Below are 18218 nucleotides of genomic sequence, written 5' to 3'. Positions count from 1 at the left end.
TGGTTTTAGCATCCAAAATAAACCATAGATTTTTTTGTCTGTTTTTAAAAATGTCTTTAAAAATTTTTTTCTTAATGTTTATTCATTTTTGAGAGACAGAGCGTGAGTTGAGGAGTGGCAGAGAGAGAGGGAGACACAGAATCCAAAGCAGGCTCCAGGCTCCAAACTGTCAGCACAGAGCCCTGCGCGGGATTTGAACCCACAAACTGTGAGATCATGACCTGAGCTGAAGTTGGATGCTTAACCAACTGAGCCACCCAGGTGCCCCTAAAAGTATGTATTTTAAGTGTCCTTTTATCTACAGGTTTTCTTTGCATTCTTTTCCCACCCAGTGCATTTTATTTTCTTTTTGTTGAAGAAAAGGTTGTTTTTGTCGTTTTCTTGAGAGCCAAATTTTGCTAATTTTGTCCAGGTGGTAGATTTACCATATTTCTCTCTGACCTCTGTTTTCCTGTTAAATTGCTACTTTATGGGCTTGATCAGGTCAGGTTGCAATTTCTTTTCCTTTTTTGGTGGGGGCGGGCAGGCAAGACTATTTCATAGGTGGTGGTACATTCTTCTTCCATCAGGAAATAAATGCTGTTTGGTGCATTCTCTTTGCAGTTTAGTGGTACTGGTGCTCTAGATTAGTGTTTCTCAGGGGTCTTTCTCATTGTATCCCAACCCCCAGAGCCTTTGAGACATTATTTTCCTAATCGCACCCTCCCCTTATGAAATTGTCTTTGCGAAGCTTGGAAAACAATTATTTCTTCAAGTATTTTTTAGAACCAAACTCTCCTTCCTTTCCTTCTGGGACTCTGATGACACAAAATGGTATCTCTTTTGTTGTCTTTCATTCCTGAGGCTGATTGGTTTTTCCCATCATTTTTTCCCCTGTAGTTCAAATTGCACCACTTCTACTGAGGTTTCCTCAAGTTCACTCTTTCCTCTTTCACCTCCATCATACCACTGATTCTTCAGTTTCCCATTTTAGTTATTTTAGGTTTCAGTTATAAAGTTTCCATTTGGTTCGTATTCATAGCTTTTATTATGTTACTTATACTCTCAATTGTAACCTCTGTTTCAGGATTTTTCATGATTGCTTGTTCAGATACTTTTTAATAGCTGCCTAAAATCTTTTCTGGATATTTTCAACATTTGTGTCATCTTAGTATTGGTATTTGTTGACTGTTATACCCATGTGAATTGAGATTTCATAGTTCTTCATAAGCTGAATAATTGTGGATTGGGTCCTGGACATTTTGACTATTAGATCATGAGACCCTGGGTCTGGTTTAAATCCTATGGAAAACGTTAATAGTTTTGTTTTAGTGGGAATTTGAGTTGGTTAGGTTGAGGCAGCAAGTTCCAACCCACACCTTCTTTGGGCTGTGGTTTCAAAGTCATTTCAAATTGGAAAGTCTATGCAGTGCTTTATTTTTACTTAATTCTAATGATCCTGATAATAGTTCAATAAAGTTGGTTTTATGATACTTACTTTACTAATAAAAAGAGAAGTTTGAATTCAGCCTATCACTAGCTGTATGATATTGGACAATTTAAGCCTTAATTTCATCTCCAAAATGGGATGGATAATACCTACATCATTGGATTGTTTGAGAACTGAGTAAAATAACACATGTAGCATATCTAGCATACTTCAAACCCTAAAGAAATCCTGGATAGTCTTCTCATTAAAAAAAAAAAAAAAAAAATCACTCTCAGGGCTCCTGGGTGGCTCAGTTGGTTGAGCGTCCGACTCTTGATTTGGCTCAGGTCCTGATCTCACGGTTCATGGGATTGAGGCCCATGCTGGGCTCTGCGCTGATGGCGAGGAGCCTGCTTGGGATTCTCTCGCTCTCGCTCTCTGCCCTGCCCCACTCTCTCTCTTTCTCTTGCAAAAGAAATAAACATTAAAAAAAATCAGTTGCAGGGGCACCTGGGTGGCTTAGTCAGTTAAGCATCCGACTTTGACCTCTCCCCCGACTCGTGCTCTGTCTCTGTCTCTCTCTCTCTCTCAAAAATAAATAAATAAATAAATTTTTAAAATCAGTTTCAGTGGGAAAAAATAATATATAATCAAATACAAACAATTTAAGTTACAGAAGATGACTTTTGACAGTCATATACACATGTAACCACCACTCCAATAAAAATATATAGAACATTTCCACTACAACAGAAAGTTCCCTCAGGCCTCTCTGTGGTCAACTCTTATCTATCCTCAACCCCAGGCAACCACTGATCCAACTATTATAATAAATAAGTTTTGTCTGCTCTAGAGCTTTATATTAATAAAATCATACAGTTTGCACATTTTCTATCTGGCTGTTTTCACTCAGCATAATACACTTCAGATTCATCCATATTGGTACTTTGTTACTTTTTATTGCTGACAAGCTTTCTTCCATTATTTTACTGGGATGTTTTTCCATTATTGATTGAAAGAGTTCTTAGAAATTCTGAATTCAAGTCCTTTGTTAGATCACATATTATGATTTTTTTCCCAGTCTATACATTGTCCTCATTTTCAAAATGGTGTCTTTCAAAGAGCAGGGTCACCTGGGTGGATAGGTTGGTTAAGCATCCAGCTTGGGCTCAGGTCATGATCTCACAGTTGGTGAGTTCGAGCCCCACATGGGGCTCTGTACTGACAGCTCAGAGCCTGGAGCCTGCTTTGCAGATTCTGTGTCTCCCTCTCTCTCTCTCTCTGCCCTTCTCCCACTCATGCTCTGTCTCTCTCTTCTTCAAAAATAAACATTAAAAAGAAGAGCAAAAATTATTAATATTTATAATGTTCAATTAATCATTTTGTTCTTTTATGGGTGTGTGTGTGACCTTTCACAAAAAATTCTGCCAACACCAAAGAGATGAAGACTTTTTTCTTTGACCTCTTCTAGAAGATTTACAGTTTAAGCTTTTATGTTTTAATTTATGATCCATTCAGAATTAACAGTTCTCTGTATGCTATAAGGTAGGGATCGAGGTTCATTTTTTTTCCCTTCAACTGATATTCAGTTGTTCCAGCACCATTTATGGAAAAAAATCTATCCTTTCTCATGAAAGGTACCATTGTGAAAATCAATTGACCATATTATGTGTGGGTTTATTCCTAGATTCTATTCTATTTCATTTACCTATGTGTCTATAACAATACTCCATTTATTTTATTGCTTTAACTTTATAATAAGACTTGAAATAAGGTAGTATAAGTCCTCTAACTTTATGGTTCTATTACAACATTGTTATTCTGTATCTTTTGTTTTTCCATATGAGTTTTCAGATCAGCTTTAGACCATAATCTGTGAGAAAAGTGAAAGTTCTGGGATCAGGAATCACAACTGTTCAGACCCTTTGTCTAGGAGCAATTATTGGATTCAATCTCCTAAAAACTTGTAAAGGACTTTTGTGTCTATGTTCAGTTTTATGTCTTTTAATGTTTTTGTCTAGTTCTGGAATCAGGGTAACACTGTTCTTATACAATGAATTGGAAAGTGTTCTTTCTTATTTTATTGTCTGGAAGAGTTTGTGTAGAATTTATATACTTACTTAATTTCTAAATTTTTCACAAATACCTTTGTTATTGATTTCTAGTTTAATTCTTTTGTCAGAAAAGAAAATATTTTATATGATTTCAATGATCTTATTTATTTTTTTTAATTTCAATCATTTTAAATGTGTTGAGGTTTGTTTCATGATAGAGAATATGATCCATTTTCTTGAATACTCCATGTACATTTGAAAAGAAGTTATGTTCTAGTTATTAGGTGGAATTTTTTATAAGTGCCAACTAGGTGAAATTGGTTGATAGGTTTTTTAAGGTCTTCTATAACAATAGTTCCCAAATTTTCCCGCACTCTGTTGAAATCACCTTTGTATCTTCCCAAAGTATCAATGCCTGTATCTCAACCCTTGAGATTGTGACTTAAGAAGTAGGGGGTGTAGCCTGTTCTTTAGAATTCTTAAGAGATTCCCAGGTGATTTTAATGTGCAAGCCAAGCTTGGGACTTGAGTTCCTTACTAGTTTTCTTTTTTTATATAATTAAAAAAAATTTTAATGTTTTATTTATTTTTGAGAGAGAGAGGGTGTGTGTGAGCAGGGGAGCGGCAGAGAGAGAGAGGAAGACACAGAGTCTGAAGCAGGCTCCAGGCTCTGAGCTGTCAGCACAGAGCCCTACACGGGGCTCGAACTCACAAACCGTGAGATCATGACCTGAGCCCAAGTTGGATGCTTAACCAACTGAACCACCCAGGCGCCCCTAATTTTCTGTATATGTGTATTTATTTTACAAATTACAGAGAGGGGAGTGATGAACTCTTCAGCTGCACTGTGGGTTGGTTTCTTATTTCAGTCCTACCAGTTTTTGCTTCAGTGCTAGTTTATAGCACTATTAGGATTTTTCATATTCTTTTTTAAATTTTTTTAAACATTTACTCATTTTTGAGAGAGCGTGAGCAGGGCCGGGGCAGAGAGAGAGAGGGAGACACAGAATCCAAAGCAGGCTCCAGGCTCTGAACTGTCAGCACAGAGCCTGACATGGGGCTCAAACTCAAGAGCCGTGAGATCATGACCTGAGCCAAAGTCGGATGCCTAACTAACTGAGCCACCAAGGTGCCCCTCATTACCACATTTAAAAATGTTGCTTATAAAATAGAATTACCATATGATCCAGTAATTCTACTTCTGGATATACACCCAAAAGAATTGAAGGCAGGGTCTCAAAGAGATGTTTGCACACATCATTGTCATAGTAGCATTCACAATAGCTAAAAGTTGGAAGCAACCCAAGTATCAATTGACAGATATATAGAAAAACAAAATGTGCTCTATACATAAATGTAATGTTATTTTGTTTTAAAAAGGAAGGAAATTCTGACACATGCCACAATATGGATGACCCTTGAGGATGTTATGATTAGTGAAAAGTCAGTCACAAAAAAATAAATACTGAAAGAGATTCCACATACATGAAGTACCTACAGTAGTCATATTCATAGAGACAGAAAGAATGGCAGTTGCCAGGTGCTGGAGGGAGAGATAAATGAGGAGTTGCTTTTTAATGGGTATAAAGTTTCAGCTTTGCAAGATGAAAGGTGTTCTGGAGACTGGTTGCATGCCAATGTGAATATAATTAACACTATCGAACTGTACAATTTCAAATAGTTAAGATGAGGGGCGCCTGGGTAGCTCAGCCAGTTGAGCATCTGACTCTTGATTTCAGGTCAGGCCATGAACTCTAGGATTGGGGGCTGGAGTCTGACGGGGCTCCGTACTGAGTGTAGAGCCTGCTTGGGATTCTCTCTCTCTCCCTCTGCCCCTCTCCCCCTGCTTGTGCACCATGCTCTCTTTCTCTAAAACAAATCAAAAATAAAATAAGAAGAGGGTACTTTTTTTTTGTTATTTGTATTTTATACTATAAACAGCATGTATATTTTATGCTCTAACAACAACAAAGTTTCTTTTAATACTTCTTAGTCTTTGGTGTTCTGCAGTTTCATCAGGATGTGTCCAGGTATGAAATTCTTTATTTTTAACCTGTGCAAGAATTAAGTGCTTCTTGAATCTGAGCATTCAAATATTCCACAGTCCTGAAAAATTCTTAGTTATTATTCTTTGAATACTGCTCACACCCATTGTCTGTAATTTCTCTTTTTGACACTCCTACTGGATATACACTGGATCTTTCTTATTTTCCATTTATTTAGCTCCTGTGTTGCATTCTAGTATATTTTCTCAGATTATGTCACATAGTTCCAGCCAAATATACAGTTCTCAAATACTGAATGGAAGACTTTTAGATATATATACATACATATGTGTGTATACACACACACACACACACACACATATATATGTGTATATACATATATACATATATATACACATATATATGTGTGTGTGTGTGTGTGTGTGTGTGTGTGTATATATATATATATATATATATATATATATATATATATATATTTAAAAGGATTAAGGCGGTATGTCAGCAAACTGAACCCTAAGTGAAAAATCAAGAAACAGGCAGACATAGGCTCACCTCTACAACTCAGGAGAATGTGCCAGAGCCAAAACAATATGGTATTACTACCCTGTACTCACAAATATTAAACACAAGCAGGATGCTGCTTTGTGTCAAGTGCTAGATATCAATGAATGCTATCAAGCCAGATTACATTACATCCCAAAGCCTGGCCACAGCATTTCACACTGAATGTATGACCTTGAGCAAGACATTTATTTATTCTTAAGCTTCAGTTTCTTTCTGTGGGTTGCTGTGAGAATCAAAATGAGAGAAGGTGAGCGAAATTTCTATATATCAAAGTACTGTTAAAGTATTTTCTCAATTCTAAAATATTATTAAATGGTCAGGTGCACTATGGATTTAATATTCGTTTGGAAAGGAGGTGGAGAGGAACAATCCACTAGGAGTATTTGGGAAATTTAAAAATATGGAAAAGTTTGCTTTTTGAATTGAGGTACTACAGTATTATACAGGCTTTATCTATCTTTCACGCCCACAAATACCCTTTTCTTAAATCTGAATGATTTCTCTCTCCCCCGGCATTTGGTTTTACCAACCTCCTTCCTGACAGCTGTCAGAATTTTCCACACTGGATTTCTGACCCCAATTTTCAGGCTCCTGCTGAGACTGAAGGGCTGCTTTCCTGGGACTGGCTTTCTCACGCCTAACTTCGCCTCTGTACTGCCATTGGGTGTTGCTTTTCCTGGACCCTCCCACATCAGCCTCAATCCTGATTGGATGCCAACGTCCTTTTGTTATGGCAAAAGGTGGATCCCTGGGCTTCGACAAAGGACGATTGGGGCGTCGTACAGCTAATGCGCAGGCGTGCCTTCTTGAGTGGGGATTGGTGGGAGACGGGGCAGGACGGGGCGGGACAGGGCGGGACTCCCGTTTCCGCGCACGCTCTGTGGGCGCAGAGGGCGGAGCTGCCGGTACCGGTTGGTGAAAGTGTTGGGGCCTGAGGCGTCCTCCCTATCCCTCCCACTCCCAGCGCCTCCAACGGCAGGTGAGGACAGTCTTGGGCGGCGGAGGGCCTGGCCCCGGGCTATTGGAGTTTGCGGCCATGGTACAGCCAAGGGCCTGGAGGGCGGGGTAGACTGGACGCGATCCGGCGCACCAGGGGCCCGGGAAGAGCGGCCTCGGGCCTGGGCATTTGGTGGGCGGCGGAGGCCTGGCTGTCTGCAGAGCCCCTGCGCAACCTCCGTCTCATCTTCTCATTATTGAGCCTAGAGGTTCCTTTGGGGAGGGGCTGCTTTCATCTCTGAGGCAGACGTTCTGCTGCCTTCTCACCGTCTCTTCTGAGTCGAAGGCCGTTGTCCAGCCTCCCGCCCTGATTGGGACGGCGGAGGGGCGTTTGGGTGGAATGGGACCTGGCACGCCTGGACTAGTCCGTGGGTGCTCTGCCGAGAGCCCGCAGGTTGTGGGGAGAGGATGCCAAGGCGGGGAGGGTGGCGAGTGAGCGATAAATAAGGGCTTGGCGACAGCTTTCCAGGGGCTGAAAGCAGCTCCCGGGTTAGTTTCTACTTGGGCTTTAGGGTCTTGCTGAGCAAGTTTTGGGGAGTTAGGATTGAAAAGGAGAGAGAAGATACATTTCTGAAAGGCAGGACTTTTGTTATACAATGTAGCGAGACCACTACTATGACGTAACAATGTTAAAATGCTGTGCTGCCGACACCGTAAGTCTGTACCTGAAGATCCAAAGCTGTGCCTGTATATTGTTGCCGTACTCTTTGATTAAATTCACGGTAGCTAGTCATTCTCTGGGACTCTAGCTTCCGTTCCTGTCCTCATTGGACCGATCAAATCAATTCCTTAATCTTGTAGAATCTCAGACTGCATTTATCTAACCAGAACAATTCAGAACTTGAAGGAGCCTGAACAGATAAACTCATGTTGAAAGTTGATACAGCTTGAAGGGAATGAAATTTATTTTCAGTTGCTTAGTAAAATATCAAAGGGATTTAACATCAAAGATTGCAAAATATTTGGAAAACTGAGATTAGGGCTGTTATTAAAGTTTTTTTCCATTATATAGTGGAAAAGCAGGAACGTTATAGTTAGACCTGCCTTCAAATTCTTGGTACAAACGTTGGCTGTGAAGTCTAAGGCAGATACATAGCCTTTCTGAGATACAGCATCCACAAACATAAATTACGATGCCCTGTTGATTTGATGAATACGAACTAATAATATATGTAAAGCATTTAGTTGATTAACGCACAGTCAGTTTTAGATGCAGAAAAGTTGGTTGCATTTCAGTCTTAACTCTCAAAATCTTAGGTCTCAGATGTGAGCATACCTGGAATGGTATGGTGGAAAAAACTAGCCTGGGTACTCCTGGCTCTGGCAGTAACTACTTTTGTGATTTTGTGATGTTGGGTAAGCCATTATTACTTTTGGCCTTGGTTTATTTGTGAAATGCGGCAGCTAGACCAGATGATTTTTCCAAAATTTCTTTTTGTGGCCTGAATTAGAGTCAAAAGGGAGAGAAGATAACAGCTAATATTATTCAATACCTTCTTTGTACAAGGTACCATTGCAAGCACGCTATATATATATGAACTCATTAAATTCTTGACAACAAAACTGTGAGGTATATACTCTTATCCTCATTTTACAGATGAGGAAACTGAGGCTGAGGTATAACCTTGCTTGAGGTTCCAGAGCTTATAAATAGCAGAGCTAGGATTTAAATACAGGTAATAAAAATTTATGTTCTTAATCACTGTGCTACACTGCCTCTTAACAGTGGTACTATTCAGGGTACTATAAAAGAAGGTAGAGGTCTACTTTGGTAGAACAGTAGTCTTTGGTCACAAGTGTGTGGGCATGGAAGATGGGTCCGTCCTAATGTTTGTCACACTTCCTGACCCTTGTTCTCTCCATACCTCTTACATCCAGGACTTAAATTATCAAAATAGTTCTAGGTTCTCTTCCAATGACCAAGGCTAGATGAAGATAGGCATCAAAATTTACTGCAATTTGTTTTGTTTTGTTTTGGTTTGGTTTTAATATGAAATTTATTGTCAGATTGGTTTCCATACAACACCCAGTACTCATCCTGTAAGGTGCCCTCCTCAATGCCTATCACCCACCCTCTCCTCCCTCCCACCCGCCATCAACCCTCAGTTTATTCTCAGTTTTTAAGAGTCTCTTGTGTTTTGGCTCTCTCCCTCTCTAACTTTTTTTTTTTCCTTCCTATCCCACATGGTCTTCTGTTAAGTTTCTCAGGATCCACATAAGAGTGAAAACATATGGTATCTGTCTTTCTCTGTATGGCTTATTTCACTTAGCATAACACTCCAGTTCCATCCACATTGCTACAAAAGGCCATATTTCGTTCTTTCTCATTGCCATGTAGTACTCCATTGTGTATATAAACCACAATTTCTTTATCCATTCATCAGTTGATGGACATTTAGTCTCTTTCCATAATTTGGCTATTGTTGAGCGTGCTGCTATAAACATTGGGGTACAAGTGCCCCTATGCATCAGCACTTGCATCCCTTGGAAAATTTACTGCAATTTTTGAGAAACACTTCTGATATCCAATCTAGGCTTGAGTCAGAGCTGACAAGTCTCAGAACCGTAATCATTTTGGAACTAAGGCAGCCTTAGGAAAAACAGATCAGCCTTAGCACCCCACATTCATTTCAGTGTTCTCACACTTGAGATACTTTGGTCTGGATTTTCTTTTCACATCAGATTTGCATTTATGTATAGGAACAGAAGAATTGACAGTGAACTCTAAAAAGTGCATTTCACATGAAATTGGATTGATATGATAGCAGCTATAGATTAAAAAACATTTTATAGTTGAAAAACTCAGTCTAATGTGCTAATGTAGACATCATGAAGTTTGAAGATTGATCTTATTTTGAAAGAAAAAATCTGTGGCTAAATTGCTTTGATACAAAGAGCTCAATGAACCTTCTGATCTTATATATAAAATAAATCAGTTTGTTACTCTAAATTTACTGAAATAACTTGAATATATGCAAGAAAGCATTTTGAGGCCAGCCTATTTAATCATATCATAATAATAGAAAATTTTATTTGTCTTTTTTGTTGTTGTGCAGAGGCAGCTGGCATTACTCCTGTCTCTTTTATTAAAGAATCATGAATACCCTTTTGTACAAGGCTGCCACATACAGTAGGGTAGATTTTGCACTGTGCAAGCCTCAAGTGCAGTCTTACATGGACTATGATATGAATGGTGTTCTCTCAGGTTGTGTTGTCGATCCCATAGCACTGTCCTTGTGCCTGCCTGGCTTCTGTGGTATTGACTCCACCCCAGTCTTTAGTGTGTGTTTCTAAGCTTCATTTTTCCTCTAATCCCCCTCCACCCCATTTTTCTGCCTTTTTTTCCTTCATTTTTTCAGATGAAGTCAAACTGTTGATAAACCATACAAAGATTTTCTATTGTTTGGTTTACATGTGGCCAAAATTTCAGAAACTGGCTTCATGATTACATTGATCAGTTTGGAACAGTTTGCTTTTGTAGACTTTTTACTTTTCGTGTTAGACTGAAACATAAGCAGGAAAAATATACCATATCCCTATACGAAATCTGATATCAAAGTCATTTGTATTGATTGCATGATTATTTGTTCCTTGGCTTATGTATCTTACAACACTTCTCATTTGTCATGAAAATTTTGTTTTAGCTGTATTTTTAAAAGCAAATACTAGAAATTTGAAGTACTTTTTATATATTATTTAGCAGGGGAAATAGCCAAGCTGCCGGCTATTGTTGGCTGAGTACTCTCAAGATCACTTTTGCTTTTGGCTGTGGCCTAGGTCATCCCTCCCAGACCTGTGTTAGCCAGGTCAGTGGTTGAAATGGTAGGAAAATTGCAAGTGTCAAATAAAGTTTTCACTGTTAACACTCTTCCTCTTCGATTGTAAAGAGATACGTTGGTGATTGAATGGAGACGGATAATTTTTGAAGTGTGGGCTTCACATATTATAGTAAGTTGAATAATTTAAATAATTTTGGGGGGCGCCTGGGTGGTTCAGTCAGCTGAGTGTGGAACTGTTGATTTCTGCTCAGGTCATGATCTCCTGGTTTCTGAGTTTGAGCCCTGCATCTGGCTCCATGCTGATGGGGCAGGGCCTGAGATATTCTCTCTCTCTCTCTCTCTCTCTCTCTCTGCCCCTACCCCACTCACGCATGCATGCACACTGTCTCTCAAAATAAATGAAACTTTAAAATAAATAAATAAATAATTTTTAAAAAGATTTTTAGTAATTAGTCTACCTGGATTTATGTAGATGTACTGATACATATTACATATTAACATATTATGTGTATATATTATTAATATGTATTTAATCACGTATATATTCTCAGGTTCCTTGCACTTCAGAGAAATTTTATATGTATATTACATATGTACATATATTACATATGTATGTATATATATAATGCACATGTAATATGTATATAACACGTACATATATCACAAATATATGTGTCAACTTTCTCTGAAGTACAAAGAACCTGAGAATTAAAACCATGTGAATAAGATATGAAGGGGAGAGTAACTAATTCTAGAGAAGTAGAAAGATGCCCGAAGACTTGGGAGTAGATTTATTAAGCATTAAATCAATTTTACATCATTTGTAGCTAGTTAATTCTTTAATAATGCTATGTGTAGGATGTTTAATGTCTTTCTTTTTTAGAATAATACGTGATGTCTTATTTCAGAGATAGTTCATATGTACGTACACTGAGCATTTTATCTTCACATTCATGCCAGTATCTGAAAACTCTTTAATGTGATTCTAGTTCTAGAATGTCGACATCCTTGTTCAGTAGGTCTGGGTTCCACTGTTTAGTATATGGAAGCATAACAATGTTTTGGGTATAAGAGGTGCTCCATAAATAATTTGTTGAAAGAGTAACAATATTGACAGGTCTAAATTGCTTCAGTGAGTAGATTAGATTGGTGACCAGTAATAATCTGGTTTATTTAATAACTCTTGAACACACTGAATATGAAATGAATGTTAGCTATAGAGCACAACGTATTTCATAAGAATTTTATGCTTTAATATTTTGAAACCTTTTATAGGAACAATAAAATGTTAATGTTTTACTTATTCACATCCTAATTAATTTGTTTTAACTCTAACTAGGATGTAACAGGTTGATATTTTCATTTATCCCACATTAATGTTTCAGGTAACTAGTATTTTTCTCTTGAACGTTATCAATAAAAAGTTTTAAACAGTATATATAAAATAATACTTTAATGATGAAAAGTATTTTTAAACACATTTGTTTTCATCCCTATTATCATCCTTAATAGAAGAGCTTTTTTCATTTTGCTGTTCTCTTTATTTGTATTTATGTATATTTTACATGATTTACATCAATGAATACACCATTTTATAAACATTCTTCTATGTTATTATAGTCATCCTAATTATTTTTAGTACCCACTCAATTAGAAACTACAGTAATTACAGACTGAATGGACAGTTTATGTTGTTTCCAATTTGGTGCGTTGTAAATAAGGTTGAAGTGAAGATTTTATGTGTATAATTTTTCCTTCTTTGTAATTTTCCTTAGGCTAAATTTCCAAGAGCAAAATTGCTTAGTAGAAAATATTTAAATGTTTTTATGAGTGTAATTTATTACCATACTGCTTTCTAAGAAGATACATATTTAAAATTTGTGTCTAATATTTTGTATTTGTTCTTCCATAACTTTACTACTATTGATCATTATCTCCTTTAAAAAAATTTGATAAATGTACAATGGTGTGTTATTGCTATATGTGTCTGTTTCTTTTTCTTATTGCAGACGATTCATCAAGGATTTTGTATCCAAGGCCCAAAAGTTTGTTACCCGAGATGATGAATGCTGACATGGATGGTATGTTCTTTATTTTCCTTTTTGTATGTTCCTGGTTTTGTGGATGCTTTTGGCTTCATAGAGCAACAGAAAGAACAGAGAAGCAATATTTAGAAGTGTTGGATTTGGCTAATTTACTGACTTATATACTGTCTAGTTCTAGAAAGAATTGATGTTGGCAAAACATATCTGCCATGTGGGCATATAACTTTTTCCTTTACAGGGTTCTTGTGTAAGGCAAGTAAGATAACAAAGATGAAACATTTTGTACGACTTTAAGTGCTGCACTACACAAATGGTACCTAACGTTAATAGGAAATGCAAACCTTTGTATTACAGCAGTTGATGCTGAAAATCAGGTGGAACTGGAGGAAAAAACGCGACTTATTAACCAAGTGTTGGAACTTCAACACACACTTGAAGGTGAGCCTCCATTTTGTAGTTTTCTTGAATAACATCCAATAGTTGAAATTGTAAGCATTTATGTTGCTAAATTTTGTTACCGTGCCCCCAGTTTTTGAAAGTATAAACTTCAAAGTCCATTTCGATAATGTTTTCCCCCTCCTGCCTGCATCTTTGGCTGGTGATTTTAAAGAAGAGGTGTGCTTCAATGAGAAAGTCAAATAGTGTTCCTATGCATCCCTCTGGGTTTAAGGTAATGCTGTTTATTACATGAGAGCCCCCTTTTAAGCATTGTGTTATTACTAAGTCCACTTTAATACAGCTTAAATTAAAATAAAAAGTGTTTTAGCTTCAGAGATTAAAAGTAAATTGATCTGAGGTTTGTTTTCATTTTCTAAATGTCTTGCATAAAATTAATACTACCAGTGAAACATCTTTTTTTTTTTTAATGTTTGAGAGGGAGTGCGAGAGTGAGCAGGGGAGAACCAGAGAGGGGGACGGGGGATCTGAAGCAGGCTCTGCACTGACAGCAGCATGCCCAATGTGGGGCTCAAACTCACAAACCCTGAGATTGTGACTTGAGCCAAAGTTGGATGTTCAACCAACCGAGCCACCCGGGTGTCCTGCAACATCCCAGTTTTTAGTGAAATTAAGAGGTTGTGGGTTTTTTTTTTTTTCTTTTGTAACAGCAGGGTGAGCAGATCATGTCATTTCACTGGCTTCCTATTTCACAGTTAATAAAAGCCAGGTTACTCTCTGGAAACCTGTTACTTTTTACCTTTCAGAGTCAGTCATGTCACACTGTCTGCCTCATACATTCTGCCTCAGACACTGGCCTCCTTGCTGTTCTTTCAGCATATGCTTCTACTTAGGGGCTTGAATCTTTCCCTTAGGTGTTTGCATTCTGTATGGCTCATTTCCTTCCTTTAGGTCTCTGGTCAAATTCCCTTTATCAAAATAGCTATCCCTGACTATACTATATAAAAGGGCAACTTCAGGGGCTCCTGGGTGGCTCAGTCAGTTGAGCATCCAATTTCAGCTCAGGTCATGATCTCACGGTCTGTGAGTTCGGGCCCTGAGTCGGGCTCTGGGCTGATAGCTCAGAACCTGGAGCCTGCTTCGGATTCTGTGTCTCCCTCTCTCTGCCCCTCCCCTGCTCACGCTCTCTGTCTGTGTCTCTCTCAAAAATAAACAAACATTAAAAAAAATTTCAAAGGGCAACTTCCCTTTTGCTTCCTACCACTCTTACCCTTCTTTTTTTTCCTTTTACTTGGGACCCCCTAAATGCACATGTGTTCACATGCATATTAGAATGTAAGCTCTGGGAAGGCAAGGGGTTTTGTTACTGTTGCCTCTAGAACAGTGCCTGACTCTTAGAGGGCACCCAATACTTAGTTGTTAAGTGAATGAATGGAGGTGATGTTTTATTTGATCATTAGGAACTGTGTCTTTTGAATTTCTTACTAAGGTAAAAATGCAAAATATTTCATTGCTTGGAAACTGACTTTCTATAGTCCGTGTATAAAGCAAGTTGTATTTGCCTACCACATTTTCTGAAGCGTTTCTAGCAAACATGTTAGTTTTTATGTTAAGGCATCAACCAAAATTCACATTTTGGTGAAAAAACTTTTTAGAAATAACCATTTAAAGAAATAACCACTCAACATAAATGCTGTTTACCAAGAATAACATTTAGTCTAATGTGAAATCACTTTTTAAGAATTTTAGCTATTGACCGGCACTCAGTTTACTTTGTTCACCTGAATTCTAAAGTTACTTGAATTTAAAAACAGAAAATTTAAAGATCATGTTATCTATTTTAAGAATGAATCTTAAGTCTTTTATGATACGGAGTCATTGCCATTATTTTATTGATAATGGGCTTTTTTATTTTTAATATAGACCTCTCCGCAAGAGTAGATGCAGTTAAGGAAGAAAATCTGAAGCTAAAATCAGAAAACCAAGTTCTTGGACAATATATAGAAAACCTCATGTCAGCTTCTAGTGTTTTTCAAACAACTGACACAAAAAGCAAAAGAAAGTAAGGGATTGACATCCCTTCTGTTTTATGGAATTGCTGCTGATCTTTTTTTCTTTAAAACTTGGATAGGTTCAAAAAGTTATAGTACTTTTGTTTGTGGCTTAATTGAATATTTATGAAGATAATATCAGATCTAGGCAAAATTAAGAGCATAACAGAAGACTTCCATGAGCTTGTGTATAATATGTTAGTCTATGAAAATGTGCTAATGTATTGTAGAGACTTTATAATTAGAAATGCATATATTTATGAAACTTGAAAATGAATGTTTTATCAAATTTGCTTTGATTTACAGGTTTAGCACTGTCTTTTATTATAGGCATATTAAGAGATACAAGAAAATAACCACCGTGTTGTGAAAAGTGACCAAAATCATGTACTGAACGCACAGCTTTATGTACCCTGTCTACCATGTTGTGCCTCTTCTCCATTTGCTTCTTCCTTCCCATTTCCCTTCCCCTAAGGAAAAAATTGTTTCACATTTGTAAAAGTAATTTTAATAGTTAATCATCTGTGAGAGTAACCTGAGCTTGAATTGTTGAAACTTAACCAAAATAAGACACTTTCTCAGTTAGGGCTTGTCATAGTTAGTAATAAGATAGGATTGTTGGTTTGTCTTTAATTGATTGAAAACAGAGGCCATAAATATGAAGACTTTCCTTTGCAACTGAGTTATCAAATTGGGAAGGTCTGTTGTTAAAAACTTCCTTTTGCACAGCTAATGCACTTGGTATCTGAAAAGATGAGCTCCGGTTATATGTTTGAAATAGAACAGAAATGGGATGGGAAAGGCACTGGGCAAACAGTAGTAACCAGCTCCAAATGTTTTCACTCCAGATTCGTGTGATCTGTGGCACAGACGATATCTTTTGGGGAATATATGAATATGAAAGTAGATTAAATGTGACTAACCTTAGGTCAACCACATCTAGAAGAGAACAGTTACAAAGAGTTTAGTCTCACGGTTTCTTTGTGGTACCCAGCACATCAACTTTTGCAAAATCCCTTGAGAGTGTATTAGTGTCAGAATCATGAACAAAATGGAGGAGTTTTACGTGTATACTAAGTGATATTTTCTCAGTATTTTAATCTCACTACTTCCCCAGAATTTTCTGTAAACCTAACTACTTGGTTTGCAGAGTTTTAGTCACTCTTTGACAGTTTCAAGAAATTTAGTTTGTAGATTCCATTTGGTAAGAAAATTGATATCAGAAGTAATGTTAAGATGTTAAATAGGAAGAGAGATCCACTAATATAGTTTTGGTTATTAGATTTGGGCTACTTTTAATCATGGAATAATCTTAACGTTTGTATTGGTGTAAGATTCAATGAATGACTTTAGCTGTATGAATATAATAGTTATACTGCAAACATTTTGCATCCCTTTTGTGACCTAATTTACAAACATTTAAACTTGTGTTCCAGTTTTGCTTTACTGTTTAATAAAAACCTGTTTCAGAGATTGTGTGTGTGTTAATATAGTAACTGTGGTGTGTATAATGACGTAGTGGTGTATCCAGGGTTGTTCAAAGCTACAGGATAAGTAGCATATCTTATTTAAGCACCAGTTACTTTATGTTTAGGGGAATATTTTTATTAAAACAAATGTTAGAGGATATTATACATTGATTTTTATTTTTAAAAACATTTTTTTAATGTTTATTTATATTTGAGAGAGAGAGACACAGAGCATGAGCAGCGGAGGGGCAGAGAGAGAGGGAGACAACAGAATCTGAAGCAGGCTCCAGGCTCTGAGCTCTCAGCACAGAGCCAGACGCGGGCTCAGACTCACAAACCACAAGATCATGACCTGAGCCGACGTTGGATGCTTAACCAAATGAGCCCACCCAGGTGTCCCTGTACATTAATTTTTAAAATAAAAGCAAAGAATTCAGAGGAAGATCCAAGATTGTCAGGGAAAAGGTGGTTGTAATGTTTAGGTTAGGCTAAGCTCCTGTAGCAAGAATGCATTGATAATATAGAAGTTTTTCTCCCAACTAACGGTTGTGAGGTAAGCATTGCAAGCTAGTGGACTTTGTTCCACATAATGACTCAGGGGCTTGAATGGAGGATAGCTCTGCCATTTTCAGACATGGCTTCATGGGACACATTTGCAAGGTTTTAAGTGTTGGGCCTGTTGGCACGTAGGTTTTCCCACATTCCAATGGCATGGAGACTTCATTACATCTAGATGGAGAAGCTGAGAAATGTAGTCTTTGGCTGGAAGCCATATTCCAGCTACAACTTTCTTACCATAGAAGCACATAGAGGATTTTGGTAGCAACTCGCAGCCACAGCCGTAGCCCTTTTCTCTTGCTATTAAGTCTCTGTGCACAACCTTCTTCCTGCACAAAGAACATACTCAACCCGTCCTCACCAGTTACTGATTCAGCTCAAAATCCAGGATCTCTATTAAGGTCCATCAGTTTTAGATGTGGCTTCTAAATAGTGTGACGACTTCTAAACTGATGGGCAAATTATTTGCTCTCACCCTCACTTCTTCCCATTTATAATGGTGTGGTGAGGTCAGGAAACCCAAATAAAAACTCTCAACTTGGAAAGAGGAATAAAGGGAAATGTATTGATTCAAACCAACTGTGGGATATTCCTGGGAGACCCTGAGAAGAGTCTGTCTCTGATGGTGGAGAAGGAAGTTCCTTGATGAGACCCTGATTCTGCTCTCTGGCAAGGGGGTCCCTTGTTTATTACCCTCAATGGCTTCCAGTCTGGAAAATTATTCCTTATCCATTTCCCTCCACGGCTCTAAGTAGAGGCTAGGAGTGTGCCCTTTATGGGAGACGTGAAAACAGTCCACTTACTGCTGGCATGAGCTTGGTGCCCATTGTTTTAAGGCCACGCTCACATTTCTTTGGCGGCAAAATTCCCACAAAAATGTAGCTTTTTGGTC

The 18218-nt window shown here is 37.7% G+C and overlaps 1 protein-coding gene and 1 long non-coding RNA gene across 2 annotated transcripts in view; one reads left to right on the top strand and one right to left on the bottom strand.

Moving 5' to 3' along the window:
* LOC122217843 overlaps positions 1 to 7766 on the bottom strand; it is a 77825-nt gene extending 70059 nt beyond the window's left edge. Inside the window, exon 1 of the long non-coding RNA XR_006201703.1 lies at positions 6563 to 7766. This is a non-coding gene — a long non-coding RNA (uncharacterized LOC122217843). The remainder of the gene's footprint in view (positions 1 to 6562) is intronic.
* On the top strand, positions 6821 to 15343 carry SCOC (short coiled-coil protein). Its single transcript, XM_042935441.1, is given in 5 exon segments — positions 6821 to 6901; positions 6903 to 7011; positions 12817 to 12888; positions 13207 to 13290; positions 15172 to 15343. Coding segments are annotated over 5 exon segments (489 nt in total). The 3' UTR covers positions 15315 to 15343.
* The last annotated feature ends 2875 nt before the right edge of the window (positions 15344 to 18218 follow it).

The sequence above is a fragment of the Panthera leo genome, chromosome B1 (genome assembly GCF_018350215.1).
Source record: "Panthera leo isolate Ple1 chromosome B1, P.leo_Ple1_pat1.1, whole genome shotgun sequence".
Classification (NCBI taxonomy): domain Eukaryota; kingdom Metazoa; phylum Chordata; class Mammalia; order Carnivora; family Felidae; genus Panthera; species Panthera leo.
The sequence above is the reverse complement of the archived record's forward strand: the minus strand, read 5'-3'. Positions and strand labels throughout refer to the sequence as shown.